Below are 15,942 nucleotides of genomic sequence, written 5' to 3' on the forward strand. Positions count from 1 at the left end.
CAAAGGTGTTGTAGTTTACCAGTCTTAGTCAACCAAGTGTAACTCATTAAGGATTCCTTTGAAAACTACTTAACTGACTGAACTTGAAGCATCACTTACAAAGCAAAACTTTCGCGGCTTGACAAAAGCTGGCAAAATATTTAAATATTCTGTTTATTGTTAAAGACATTACTAGAATAGCAAATTTTAGACAACTTTGATTTAAGTGGGTCATGGGACAACAAACGTTCGATTTTGATTATTGGTGCATATTTATACCTAGGTAGGTATGCCTATAGATGAACAATATGACATATTTAGGTACTTTTACGTCCCTTACCATGAATTCGGTTATAGCGGTGATGGCCTAGTGGATCTGACTTCCGACTTTCAATCCGGAGTAGCGGGTTCAAATCTTGGCTCATACCAATTAATTTCATTTGATATTTAGTTACTACCACTAGCTTTTCGGTGAAGGAAAACATCGTGAGGAAATCTACATACATCTGTGAAGAAATTCTAAGGTTTATTGGACATATATAGCCCGAATTATTAATATTCTTTTGAAAGAGTATTTGCTCCAGGTACATATGTCGCAGTCGGATCGTATAATCCGCCGTATTACATTACGGCTAGCCGTTTTACAAAACAGAGGGCCTACCGCGAACCACGTTCGACGTGTTACCTCCCTGTCACACTTACGTAAGAATTTACAAGTGCGACAGAGAGGCAACACGTCGAACGTGGTTCGCGGTAGGCGCTCAGGGGCGTTTTGAAATGCGTAATGTAATACGGCGGATTATACGATCTGACTACGACACATACACATGTATAATCCTCATATCATAATAATACATTATAATATGTATAATATAATACATACTAAGTATAACAACAATGGCGGAAGATAAAGGGACAAGGAAAGTAATAAATGTTAGGAAAGTATTAATAATTTCCTGGCATTCTTATTGATACAGCAAATAAGGCAATATTATCTTATGGCCCAAATGATATTACTTATATAATTCTTATACAATATTTATTAGTATACTTATTCGTTTGTACCAAACAGCCTACCAAATAAATAGTGATTATAGGAATCATTTATCTTCTAGCTGCCCAGAGGCCTATAAAAATCTCCCATTCCATTTTGAATCTTTGCTTTGACAAATTAAAATTGCTTTTGTTTTGGCAAGTTTTTATGTCTGGGCCGTTAGAGGTGAAGTAATAATTACTTAGTTGCGTGTAAAAGAAAGGAATTAAAGATTAGCACGCTTCTGGCAAGCTTTGGTAGCTCAGTTGGTTAAGAGCGATCGGACCGGTGTTCCGAAAGATCACAAGTTCGAGTCTAGCCCAAAACGGTGATTGCGATTTGTTATTTTTTTCTTGAATATAAATAAATTGTAGGTATAATAAGTTTTTGACAAAAATTTTATTTTTGGTACAAGCTTTTATCGCTGACTGTACTTTTCTTACGACAGACAACTAACTAATACTCATCGAGACAATTCTAAAAACCCCTAACACAATTAGGTTGCGTTGTTTCATCACAGAGTTCCTATGGCCACCTCCTGTCTCCATCATCAGATCAGTTCGACAGTACCATATTATTGTACTGTCATCAGAACTACATAATAATCTTTAATAATAATAATAATCTTTATTTACTTGAAACCTAATACAGTAAGTATAATACAATACATACCTACAGCTGCCAATTTTCATGACGCTACGATCCTTGGAAGATGGTTAAATTAGTTACCTTAGATTCCATTACATAGTTACATACAGGTCGGCCTAATAAAAGCTTGTTAATTAAGTAGGTAGTAGTCCGACATGCGTTCGAATACAAATACAATACAAATAATCTATTAATGCATACCTCAATAAAAAAAAACAGAGAATATGCTACAAAAGCGATCTGTTCTAGATAACCTAATAAAAATTGTTTGTGATTAGTTATTTCGAAATACGTATTTAGTTCAATTTTCTTGATAATAAAAATATGTATCACGACATCACGATTTGATAATATTGATAATAATAATTTTAGCTGGTTAACTGAACGGAATAAAGCTTATTATTAGCAGCCAAGCGTAATATATATAAGCGCGGCTTAATCATAATGAGAAATGTACGATAATGCGACGTAGGCAAAAATAAATTACTTGGGTAATAAATATATTTACTTAAGCTATTACTATGATTGTGGTTACCTAATTCATCTAACTAAATGATGTATCAAATCTAATTTCTATGGATTTTCAATAGATATTTTGCGAACTAATCATTCAAAGTGCTTGTGAAAGCTGAGCACTGAACTGGCTATTATATTAAAATATAGTCGAGTTATTTTGGTCCCGAGAACTAACATAATTATAATAACATATAACGCAACAACTAGGTACATATATCACTCAAATATAGGAACCACATTTTACTTTTACAAAAAAGAACGGTTTTTACCAACGCACAGTCAGCAATACTAGCTATTAGCTAGGAGCTACCATTTATCTTCAGTGCAAAATAGTAATTCTATTCCCTGGTTCAAATCTAACATTTTTCGCGTGATCCTAAAAATAGCGGGTGGAGCGACGGATACTTCAAAACATATGAACTTTCTCATAAATACGAGAATGCGATACATTATAGCAACGCTAAACATGTTGTTAAAATGTTCGTAAAGTTTGAAATAGTCGTAGCTTATACGTGTGAGTGATTTATTATTCATATTGTTAGAAGAAAATGGACTAGAAATACGCAACTAGACGTATGGTAGACGCAATAATATTTTCCCCGTACTTTCACAGTGCCTTAGTTTAACTGTAATGATGTGTTACTTATTTGTATAATACCATAGAGAAAAAAATACATAGAGTGCTCACTCCATACACCAGTTTAGGTACCAAAAAGACTATTATTTTCATAGTCGACATCTAGCATCGAGTAGCGGAATTATCAGTGCTGCATAATCATAATCATAATAATACTGCTACTTGACAATAGATGTTGCACCGACCCTAAGGTCAAATTCTCAACAATTTTCAGCTAATAATATAACCGAATTAGCCGGAACTTTATTTTACTCCTTCTGTTTAATATTAAGTAGTGGTAAATTGTTGTTCAATACACTTTTCGTTAGTCGCAACTCACGAGACATCTAGTATCAAGTAGCGGTTACTGATAATTCCGCTATTCGATGCTAGATGTCGACTATGAAAATAATAGTCTTTTTGGTGCAAAAACTGATGTATGCAGTTAGCACTCTATTCTTACTATACAGGGTGCTTCCTGTAACAGGAGCAATAAATTAAACTAAAGGCTGTACTCCTCAAACTGACCAACATTTGTTCAGCAACTTTTAAAAATTATGAATTCTTTAGACTTCCTCTTTTTCATACAAAATAAATATTGCCTTCAATGTACGCTGACATCAGTGTGTTTGACGTTGCTTGTCACGCTTTAATCATAACAAAATTTGCAATACATTGCGTCTTAGAATAAACTTTAAAGTGTAATAAAAATCAAAACACGAGTTATTTTCAAAAGTTGCTGAACAAATGTTGGTCAGTTTGAGGAGTACAGCCTACAGTTTAATTTATTGCTCCTGTTACAGGAAGCACTCTATATTTCTCTATGATAATACCTAAAATAAATATCAGTACCGAATCAATCACAATTTTTAATCGGATAACTTTTAAGATGAGACCCCACTTTTGTTCCGTCCAGCCATCATATTGTTCTTGAAAACAACCCACTCTGATTGCGGCCAACATCTTCTAACTTTGACCATTTGCACCTAATATAAATAGAAGGCAGTTTCAAGGCTGCTAAGTGATATTATTAGGAAGTTCACTGCTAAAATTACAGGCTTAGGAGTTAGGAGGATCATTGTTGTTTCGGGTTTTGAGAGAAAGTGCTATTCTCCGTTGGTGTTTTGAATAAAAAATATTCTTAAGATACCCACTTGCACTTTAATGATACAGTGTTATTAACTGTGATGATGATAAAAGTGTTTATACTCGGCGCTAAATGATACAAAACTTTTTCAGGTAGGTACTTGGTTTATTTTAAAAGCTTGACAAGCATAATAGATACAATGCCATATTTATAAGATTATAACACCTAAAGATATAACATAAAATAAGTATATTGTTAAATAAATACGTATAGGTACTGCCATGAATATCTACAAAATACCAACTTTTTTATAATCGAACACGCCTTGCGATCTGTATATATAGTATCACTACATAGCAATCTACATAGTATAAAACAAAGTCGCTTCACGCTGTCTGTCTGTCCCTATGTATGCTTAGATCTTTAAACTACGCAACGGATTTTGATGCGCAACGGATTTTAAATAGATAGAGTGATTCAAGAGGAAGGTTTATGTATAATTTGTTAACCCGAAGTAGATCATAATTATCATAAAAATATAAGGATACAATCTCACCCAAATCGTCCTACCTAGAGGCGTATTCTGATTTTAATAATAGGTTATGAATTAGATCTGTAACAGGATTAGTGGATCTGATCTGTCAGTGTCAAAGGCGTCATTTCTTTAACCAAAAACGTCAGCTACAAAAACGCCGCAAAAACAATTTATCTTTACTGCTACTGCCATTCGTATGTCACACAACTGACACAACTCTCCATTATGCGTGTTCTAACGTGCTCTTACCACGGTATTCGGAAAACAAGATCCGTTCTAGAGAAGAGAACGATACGATATGTACTAGATACCTGCTAGTTTAGATTTCCACTAGATATCTTTTGCAGCTCAATTCGGGCAATCAAAGTCACTTTTACGTTAAATTATCGTATTAAGATCATTTCAAAATCGTTTTGAGATCTAAAAATACATAACGAGACGTCTTAGACATTGTGGAAATCATTCAAGAGTATCTCCAGAATCGCGGAAATGTCAAAGTTGACAGGCTAGATCTTTAAAAATATCGTTGTCGTATCTTGGTGATGTCTAATAGATATCTAATAGATGTCTAGTTCAAAATCCGAATCGGGCCCTTAGTCGTCCCGTTAACCTAAAATACTTCTTGAAATTTTTTATCGGAAGGAACTATAAATAATACTCTACAACTAAAATAGGTACCATGTTTGTTATGATAAACGTATTGTTTAGAAGCGGTGCTACGCGATGAGAGTTTTATAATGTTTGGAAGAACACAAGACGTCAACAGGAAAGAGAAACTAAAACCGGTATGTAAATAATCATTACGTCAACTACTTATATTAAGAACCCCTAGTGTACTTAAATTTCATTCGATAGCGTGACGTGACGTACGCGTTTGCGTTATGTATGTTGAACAGCGCGCCAAGCGTGACGTTTTGAAAACTCGTTAATATAAATTTATTCATTTGTTTTACCTTTGTAACTATAAATCTCTTTCATTCTAATAAAAACCTATAAGGACATCTCTTAGTTATACTTAGCCTCTAATAACACGAAAACTCGTTAACACGAAATATTTGGCGTATTCCTTGAGCTCCGTGCTATCGAGGTTCTATCTACTGCATAGATTTTTTTTTATAACGGCTTCACTACATAGTATAAAACAAAGTCGCTTCCCTTTCTCTCTGTTTGTATTTAAGCTTAGATCTTTAAAACTTAACGCAACGGATTTTGATACGTTATATATAGGTTATAGGTATTCGCGGGCTTGGTTTCCGCAACTCAACGTCATATTATTGCGCCTATTTTGCGTGATGGGTTGGCGGCCTATTCCTGCCAACCCAGCTCTACCAGGAAGCCTAGCAGACCCTTGACGTTGCCGACGACTTCTGGGAGCGACCCCGGTGAGCCGAGGTGTTGTGCCCGGTATTCTGCCACCCCTGGGCATTCGAGAATGACGTGGGCGGCTGTCTCCTCTGCCTCCATGCACGCCCTGCAGAGGGGGCTATCTGTAACACGTAGGGTTAGTAGGTGTTTGTTAAATGAGGCATGGCCGGTTATAACCCCAGCTATAAGCCGGAGCTGTGGTCTCTTCAGCTGTCGCAGCCTGCGTGACAGATTGGGGTTGAGTGTCGGGAGGGCTTCCTTCGCCTGCCTGCAGGTGCCTAGGTTAGGCCAGTATTGTTGGTGTTTTGATACGTTTTTTTGAAAATAGAGTGATTCAAGAGGTTTATGTATAATTTGTTAACCAGTGCGAAGCCGGGGCGGGTCGCTTGTTTATGGATAAAGTAATAAGTTGAATGCACTCTTGGCATCTGGGCGTTTGTTTTTTGTTGTCCCCTACATTTTTTTTTCAAATTTGGGATTTTTTATGTTATTTCTACTCAGAATCACGAGCTCTTTCTATCCTAATAGGAGAAAAAAGTGTCTAAGGTTTTTATTTCCATTACGTCACCATTTTTAGAGTTCCGTAGCCAAATGGCAAAAAACGGAACCCTTATGGATTCGACATGTCTGTCTGTCTGTCTGTCTGTCTGTCTGTCTGTCTGTCTGTCTGTCTGTCTGTCTGTCTGTCTGTCTGTCTGTCCGTCTGTCTGTCCGTCCGTATGTCACAGCCACTTTTCTCCGAAACTATAAGAACTATACTGTTGAAACTTGGTAAGAAGATGTATTCTGTGAACCGCATTAAGATTTTCACACAAAAATAGAAAAAAAAAACAATACATTTTGGGGGATCCCCATACTTAGAAATGAAACTCAATTTTTTTTTTCATCAAACCCATACATGTGGGGTATCTATGGATAGGTCTTCAAAAATGATATTGAGGTTTCTAATATAATTTTTTTCTAAACTGAATAGTTTGCGCGAGAGACACTTCCAAAGTGGTAAAATGTGAGTCCCCCCCCCCTGTAACTTCTAAAATAAGAGAATGATAAAACTTAAAAAAATATATGATGTACATTACCATGCAAACTTCCACCGAAAATTGGTTTGAACGAGATCTAGTAAGTAGTTTTTTTGAATACGTCATAAATCCCCTAAATACGGAACCCTTCATGAGCGAGTCCGACTCGCACTTGGCCGCTTTTTTCATAGACTTTGTACGGCGGTCGCGAAATGGAAAGATCGAAAAATGTATGGAATTTTTGGTACACTTTTTTTCTCCTATTAGGATAGAAAGAGCTCGTGATTCTGAGTAGAAATAACATAAAAAATCCCGTATTTGAAAAAAAGTGTAGGGGACAACAAAAAAAAAACGCCGTCAGCACCCGAGTGCGACCTGTTTTGGCGTTGGGTGTCTGTGAGAAATGAATGCCGGAGATTCTGTGAGGTGATGGATGCGAGGCCTACATCCGTTAAGGTGTAATTGTGGATTTGTTATTGTATTATTTGTAATTGTTTGTTTGTACCTGATTGTTATTTATAATACGAGTAGTTATATGTACCTGTTTGCTATATGTGAATGTTAAGTTTAATGGCGCATTGGATACAGACGTTACAGACTGCTGTAAGGTCATGTAAACATTTTTTTAAATGAATATAAGAGCTCGTATTAAAAAAAAGAAAAAAAAATAATTCGTACGATAAGATAAGATTAATGGATTCATTCCTGAGACTCAATTGAGTCACACATCAAAAGTTCGCGTCAGAATCGGGTTCCGGCGGACTCCATTTTCTTTTTGAAAGTATTTGGTATACCTCAATTATAGATTACTTATTGGATGGGACAATTTTATTTAAAGTTTTATACTAAACTTTTTTATAATTTGGGATTTTTTAATGATATTTACTCAGAACCACGAGCTCTTTCGATCTCAAAAAAGTTTTGACTGACTAAAATAATTTAATATAATTATGTCAACCTCCTCCTCTAGCGCGGAATTACAAATTGCGGGCATTTTTCTCTGTCATTCTAATTACGGTCATTGGAGTAAAAGAGAAAGATCCCCGCAATTTGCGAAATTCGGTTTTCGCGGTAGCCCCTCAGTACAGTTAAGTCGCTCGCAGCTCATTTCCCGGGGGGTCTTTTTGAGTTCTAGTGAGACGTCTATAGTGAGACGGTCTAGTTCGTTACCGTAAAGGTAGAAGTAGGCGCAAAACTGACATTTAAACCTCGATAACATTTTATTTTTACATATGCAAACTGAATGCTGTATATAATAAGTGTTCCGGACGTTGGTATTTAGTTTTTTTTTTATTTTGGGTAGTTCCATTTCATAACTTTGACGATAAACAGGAAATCCCACCTCACCCCGTAGTCCCTCGTAATTGGGGTGAGATAGATTTTCAATAGTTTTCATACAAAGGTGATTTTGGAAGATTGTTGGATCGATTTTTTTTTATTATGAGTAGGTATTACTATACCTCCATTTTAAATTGGAATACATTATTTTTGTAGCAGTAGCCTTAAAAACCCATCTCACTCCCTTTCATCCCTTCTCTCCCCATTCATAACCCAACTCTCCCCGCGAATTCTACTCACCCCATTTTACGGTACTGCGGGCGCAGTAAAAGCTTAGTTTCTTGATGCGGAGTCTGTTATTTGGAAATCTATTGTTGCCTGAATGTATATACTGCACATTGTATGTATGTATATGTATACATGTACGATATACACACACATTACTTTACGTACATCAATGCTTTCGGTTATAAATTAAATACAAAACCTTTTCGTTTTAATAAGGCCCTTTGTTACATATAAGATGAAAGGAAAAATATGTCAGCCACCCTTTCACCCATCTTTGAAACCTTTAAGATTTTGGTATCGTATAATAACATAATAAGATTGAGATTTCAACGGAGAAGGAAAATAAATATTTTAAAATGCAGGAAGGTTTATAGGGTAGTCTGTTCGGAAAGAGAAAGTGTCGTGGAATGTATTGGGCCTTATACATTTCAGGAGTCTCTTTCCGCACAGAGACTACTAATTTTTACGTTGGTGACAGGTACATGTAAAAATACAGTGTTAAGAAATTGTCCCTAGAAGAGAGAGGCTTACGACGTTATTCTTCTTCTTTTATACGGGTCATTACCTAGTGGCGTTGATTTTAAATAGGCCATAGGTCGCGACGCGAACCATAGTTTGGGAAATGCTGTTGTATAGTATAGGGAACTCTTTATATCCACCAAAGTTTATCTAATTCTGAAGAGAAAAAAAAGACAGTGAAATAAAAAATGGCCCAAATGCAGCGATACTGCGAACAGCAAGTTAACAATGATATTTGTTGAAAGATTATTTTTCATGCTACAAAATAAACTTTATAAATTTTCTGGTTATTTTTATGCCAAAGGCTTAAAAGTAAAGAATTTAAGGACATTCTTGGTTAAAACTCGAATTATTTTTTACAAGGTTTACGACAAAAGTTAGTGTATAATTTTGTAAGAATGGCAAACAAAATAAAGAGGATATTACAGTACAGTCAACGGCAAAAGTTGCTAAGCGGGCGAGGTGTTTAAAATTACCTTGACACGCTTTTATACTCTTAACAATAAAGTCGCGTCAAGATCATGTTGAAGTGTTGAACACCTCGCCCGCTTAGCAACTTCTGCTGATGACTGTACTTACCCGTGTTCATAAAGTTTAATTACGGTCGATCCAAGAGTAAATTATGAACATTTAACTACACCTGTATTTTACAAGCTTTTATGTAGTTTCACCTGTCCCGTTGTCTGTCTGTAATCAAATCTTGCAAGTTAAATTTGATCCACTTCCCGGTTTCGAATTGAGCTGAAATTTTGCATACACATGTAAGTCGGGTGACAATGCAATATTATGGTACAGTCACCAGCATAAATATATTACTATGGGCAGCCGTGCAAAAATATCTGATGCTCCATTGGAGGCATAAGTATATGACGACACTACCTCGGTAAAAATATGTGATGCTTTGTGGCCGGCAAAAATATCGTTAGTCTGTATCCGCATAAATATCGGATCGGGTCACTTAAAAATATTTGATTACTCATAAAAATCAAAATTATCTGATTGCTCTCATCTGGCATAAATATCTCTCCACTGTGAAAGCAAATACATCGGATGGACGACGGACCGCCTATTATAATATCTGACACATTGGAAAATCATAAATATGTTATCGACCTACAAAAACGAACCATACATGTTTGGTATAGAGCCGTAAATTGTATGAAGTGATTTGACAATTCACGAAAAGAGTGCAGACTTGTTATTGTATATGTCTGTCTCACATTATGGTCTATCATCGATTTGACGGAATAAAATGGATATAATTTTTTTGTAAATTTGAACGTATTGCAATCATATCATGAATCTAGTATATAACTGGATCTGGCATGAGGGGTGGGGGAAATGACCGAACGGGATAGTCTTATGTATCATTCAGTAGGAGTGGCAGCGAAAGCGCTATTATTGTTTGTCCTTGTCATAGTCCACAAGTTGACTTCTTTATCATTCTTTTTTATGTAAGAAGGAGGTTTATAAGTTTTATTACACATCTTCTATTAAAAGTCTACCTGAATTATGTCACAATTTAAAATTGGAAATGAAATACGTGAGACAGACATATGCAATGACAAGTCTGCACTCTTTTCGTGAATTGTCAAATCACTTCATACAATTTAAGGCTCTATGCTATCCAGGTATGGTTCGTTTTTGCCGATTGATGACATACATATTTCATAATTTCGTGTCAGATATATAGGCGGCCCGTCTGCCATCCCATGTATTTGCATTCACAGTGGAAAGATATTTATGCCAGATGAGAGTAATCACATAATTTTAATTTTTATGAGTCGTCAAATATTTTTAAGCCACCCGATCCGATATTTATGCGGATACAGACTAACGATGTTTTTACCGGCCACAAAGCAGCACATATTTTTACCGAGGTAGTGTCGTCATATACTTATGCCTCCAATGGAGCATCAGATATTTTTGCACGGCTGCCCACAGTCATATATTTTTGCTGGTGACTGTACCATCGAACTGATCTGATGATGGAGACAGGAGGTGACAGAAACAACGCAACCTAATTGTGTTAGGGGTTTTTAGAATTGTCTCGATGAGTATTAGAGCGCGTCGCTGTTACTGTCAATTTCCATAGTAAAATGAATAGTAGTGCAGCTGCGGTTGCAAATGGACTGTCACCTTTAGTTGTCTGTCGTAAGAAAAGTACAGTCAGCGATAAAAGCCTGTACCAAAAATGAAATTTTTGCCAAAAACTTATTTCATTCATCTCGTACGATAATTTGTAAAATAAGAGAGTTAACTCATCTTTTTTAAGAGTTAATGATACTAACCAGCCGCCAAAAAGCTCCACAATCGGAGCTGCGCTCTCATATTCAAACAACATGCTTAAATTATATGAAACGTGGCATGAACTTAACGTAAAACATAAAGTAAAGTGAAAATGAAATGAAATGTAAAACTTTATTTTCAGGCAACTATTGGCCCATAGATAAATACCTTAAAACTAGCATACATATTATTATAAAAAAAGCAAAGCTAAGTAAAGTTAAGTAAAGCTTTATTTGCGTTAAATACGTCTGGTATTAGTTTAGTTTTCAATGCTAGAATTAAACTGTAATAAAAATACATTTGAGCGATTAGAAGTTCTACATAAAAAACTTTTACTCGTGTAGCTACATATTAAACCGTGTAACCGTATTAGAACACACGTGTGATGTTTTTATGAAACTCGCTTGCAGCTCGATTCATAATCCCACCCCTATTTTACTCGTAATGCCTTTCATTATATCATCATCATCATCATCATCAGGCTATATTAGTCCACTGCTGGACATAGCCCTCCCCTAAAGAGCGCCAAAGCGCCCTGTCTTCAGCTTGCCGCATCCAGCATCTGCCTGCAGTCTTTCGCAGATCGTCATCCCACCTGGTCGGAGGGCGTCCTACACTACGTTTGCCGAGTCGCGGTCTCCACTCAAGAACACGTTTACCCCAGCGGTTGTCGGTTCTTCGTGAGATATGGCCAGCTCACTGCCACTTTAGCTTGCTAATTCTTTGAGCTATGTCGGTAACTATGGTTCTCTGTCGGATGTATTCGTTACGAATCCTATCCTTCAGAGAAACCCCGAGCACAGCTCTCTCCATAGCTCGCTGAGCGACTTTGAACTGGTGGACCAACCCTACTGTGAGAGTCCATGTCTCGGGTCCGTAGGTCATGACGGGTAGGATGCACTGATTGAAAACTTTTGTTTTCAAGCATTGCGGTCAGAGTGCGACCGTTAAACCTAGCCAGGGTCAAATTTTGTACTGAGTGGCAGCCTAATGTAGCCCGGGGATTCTTAGCACCCCCTGCCCCGTCGTTACCGTAGCCGCTGCCATGGCCAGGAATAGCGAGGCGGCCGGGAACTGGGGGCCATTTTTGTTTGGCGTGTCTACTCATTGGGGGTAATGCGCATAATCCCCACGCTGGGCATGCGGGTTGGGGATCGCAGTTCAATAATTGTTCCTCAGGGGGGGGGGGGGGGTTCCATTATATAGCAGTCATAAACTATTATAATTGACGACTGGTCTGACCTAGTGGGTAGTGACCCGCGGTCCTGGGTTCAAATCCCGGTAAGGGCATTTATTTGTGTGATGAGCACAGATATTTGTTTTTGAGTCTTGGGTGTCTTCTATGTATTTATGTATTTGTATATTATATACTCGTACATCGTTGTCTGAGTAACCACAACACAAGCCTTCTTGAGCTTACTGTGGGACTTAGTCAATCTGTGTAAGAATATTTTTTATTATTTTTATCAAATAAATAATTTTAAAATTTATTTATTTAGATTTGTTTTATGGATAATTATTATATTATTTATTTTATTTATTTATTTAATACTTAATAATACTCCTGTAATACTTATTTATTAATTTATTTATAATTTACACAATGTTTATTTGTCCTCAGATCTATTCGTGGGCCTCGTGCTGGTATTTGCAGACATCGTTCAGAAACACACAATAGCGTGGCTCGCCGGGGAGTTTATGTGCAAATTCGTTAAATTTCTGCAGGTAAGAAAGTTTTCCATCGGTCATATTTCTAAACCAAATTCAAATTAAGTCCGATCCGATCCGTTTTTGAGGATCTTCACTGGACTGGAGCACCGACTGCAGTCTCTAGTCCGAACGTTAACTTTATATAGTTTAACGGCCCGATTCAAACATTCTTATAATATAAGAAGTCACATCGGTACGATATCGATCTGTCAGTGTCAAAAGTGATACACAAATGACAAAAACCTGATTTCCGCATTGACGTGAACGTGACTGGCGCTGTCGGTAGGATAACTCTATTGAACACGCTTGCAATGATAATATGATCAAAGGTTTTTCCTGCAAATTAATTGTTAACAAGCAGAAACGTTTGCAAACGGTGCTATTAAGTTTAGAATAAATTGAAAAATTACTGCCTTGAGCGAGACTTGAACTCACGGTCTCTGAGCGCCTACCGCGAACCACGTTCGATGTGTTGCCTCTCTGTCGCACTTGTAAATTCGTACGTAAGTGTGACAGGGAGTTAACACGTCGAACGTGGTTCGCGGTAGGCCCTCAGAATCGATATTCCAGCACTCTGCCAACTGAGCCACCAAGATCATCTCACCCTAAGCCAGCGATTTTTTCAACCTATGGGTCTAGGGGACCCTAGCGACATCTACCATAAGAGCGTTACACTTCTTAAACGGCTACCGGAGTTCCAAGTCATTTCCTGCAGTCGGCAGTAATATCCTGCTAAGGCCCAGCCATACAAATCCAAAACCCAAAATTTGCCACTAAAATTCGAGCCTATAGTGCAGGGAATAGAGTTGGTTTTTATTTGTCTGAAATAACGGAACATAAGAAATGCAACTCTGTTCCAATTGAATATGGTTTAAATTTCATCGAACTGAAGAAGTACTATAGGTACCTGGGTCTTAGGAGGATATAGCGCGCGTAGCAGTAACGCTGGTGCAGTCTGAATGAGCACGGCACTTTAACAGTGTTTCTCCATTTTTTTTTTTGTTGCAGGCCGTGGTTATGTATGCGTCCACGTACGTGCTAGTCGCACTGAGCATAGACCGGTGTGACGCCATCACCAATCCCATGAACTTCTCAGGCAGTTGTGAGTAAAGCCATTCGTTTCCTACATACATCTTAGACACTATAATACCGTCAGGCGTGGCTCACTCCGCGATTTCGTCGTGTCGCTACAAATACATGCGGCCCACACCAATTTTGGTGTCTAGCCATAGCAGTTGCAGCGCACCGCTACGGAACTGACGCCTGCTCGCGCTTGCACCACCTAGCGGTCATATCTGTCGTAATAGACGCGTTTTGTTAGAGAGTGAATCTTCTGTACCTAGTAGGTACTATTATTTATTCTGTGACCCTGTCCTATTATCTTAGCAGATTCTCAAAATATCGTTGGATAGTTGTAGGCCGCCCGTACTGACAGCGAGGACCTACAAGTATAATTTTATTGTTAATCTAAATGACAATGTCAGTCAAATGTCAAAAATGACGTTATGTAACTACATAACTATGTAGGTACTTACTGCTCATTTCAAGTGGCGATATTGTTTAATTAAAGATGTTGATAAGTAGTTATTGTTTACGAAAATATGATTTGAAATCATTGTACGTGTGGTTTGACGTCATCGGCACTAAAAGTTGATTGTGATAAAATGCCGCAATGGCGGTCGTAACATGCGATTCGTGGACACGTCAGCAGTGTATGTAACTGTACAAAATTCGGCATTACAACACTCGTGTGATGTTTTTAATGAAGCTCGCTTTTAGCTCGTTTCATAAACCTACACTAAATGCATTTCGTTATGTAGCAGTTACATAAACTACTATTTTAATTCAACTATTTCTTCTTTCTGCCGCTGCTGTAATTATTGTACGTAGGTACTCGTATACACTCGTGACAAGTGACGTCAAATATCCTTTGCGTGACGGGTGACTTCCCTTGTGAATTAACACACGAGTAATAATTAATTTAATTATATTCTGTGAGCCAATTATTTAGGGCAGTGATACACAAATGACATCAGAAACCAAACATGTACAGTCTGCAGCAGAAGTTGCTAAGCGGGCGAGGTGTCCAAAATTACCTTGATGCGCTCTTACTCTCTTAACAATAAAGTCGCAACTATTGCTGCTGACTTTTCATCAAACTCATTTCATCATAATAAGGAATTAGTTGTCTTTACAAAAAACTAAAAAGTAAATACCACGATGAAGTATTAGTATTTGCGAATTGAAATTAAATTTTATTATTACAGTCGACCCTCCCTGGATTCGCACGGGTTAACAAATTATACATAAACCTTCCTCTTGAATCACAAACCGCATCAAAATCCGTTGCGTAGTTTTAAAGATCTAAGCATACATAGGGACAGACAGACAGCGGGAAGCGACTTTGTTTTATACTGCGTATTAAGATTAAAATATTTGTTGAAAGTATGATATTGTTATGAATTATGATAATTGAAACGACTCGCACTTACTGGTGCGCGCGAGTTGCCTAATTGCACCACTCCAGTGCTTTCGCTCCCACCGAAATAAACGCGAACGATCGTCGGTAGGTATCATAAATCAATGTCACAAACAGTATGTGGAAGACCTTATTAGGATTAGTCCTGTTTCCTCACGATGTTTTCCTTCACCGAAAACATATAAAGTAAAAATACTTAGGTCTATTATTTTTGTTGTAAACAGATTTTTCATTCTTACTAAGTATTTTCTTTCTTATTTTCTTTTTACTTCAATAAACATTACCGTAAGTCTGACTTTATGAAGGTACAAATCGTACAATAAGTCCCTAAATGTAATACAAAAGTTTTGGGTCAACCATAAATTGCGTACATCAATGGATGAAATTGTCCGTATAAAGGGCAAGCAAAGAATACGTAAGAATGTTGTTAATGTCGAAATCACTTATATTTTGTTGTAAGGTTGTATGTATTTTATGTGGCCAATTTAAGGATGAACGAGAAAGAGCCTTTCGATAGGTACTACATTTTCTCTTCAACACTTTATTTAAGTACTTTGAAACAATCGCGCTTGATATCCGTA

General features: G+C 37.1%; 1 protein-coding gene across 1 annotated transcript in view; it reads left to right on the forward strand.

Annotated features, from left to right (window-relative positions):
• The window catches only part of LOC134649989 (cardioacceleratory peptide receptor-like), a 152,195-nt gene that overhangs the window by 124,500 nt on the left and 11,753 nt on the right, over window positions 1-15,942 (forward strand). The window contains exons 4-5 of the mRNA XM_063504805.1: window positions 12,794-12,897; window positions 13,891-13,984. Coding sequence (XP_063360875.1) covers window positions 12,794-12,897; window positions 13,891-13,984 — 198 coding nt within the window. The remainder of the gene's footprint in view (window positions 1-12,793; window positions 12,898-13,890; window positions 13,985-15,942) is intronic.

This window comes from Cydia amplana, chromosome 8, assembly GCF_948474715.1.
Source record: "Cydia amplana chromosome 8, ilCydAmpl1.1, whole genome shotgun sequence".
Lineage (NCBI taxonomy): Eukaryota > Metazoa > Arthropoda > Insecta > Lepidoptera > Tortricidae > Cydia > Cydia amplana.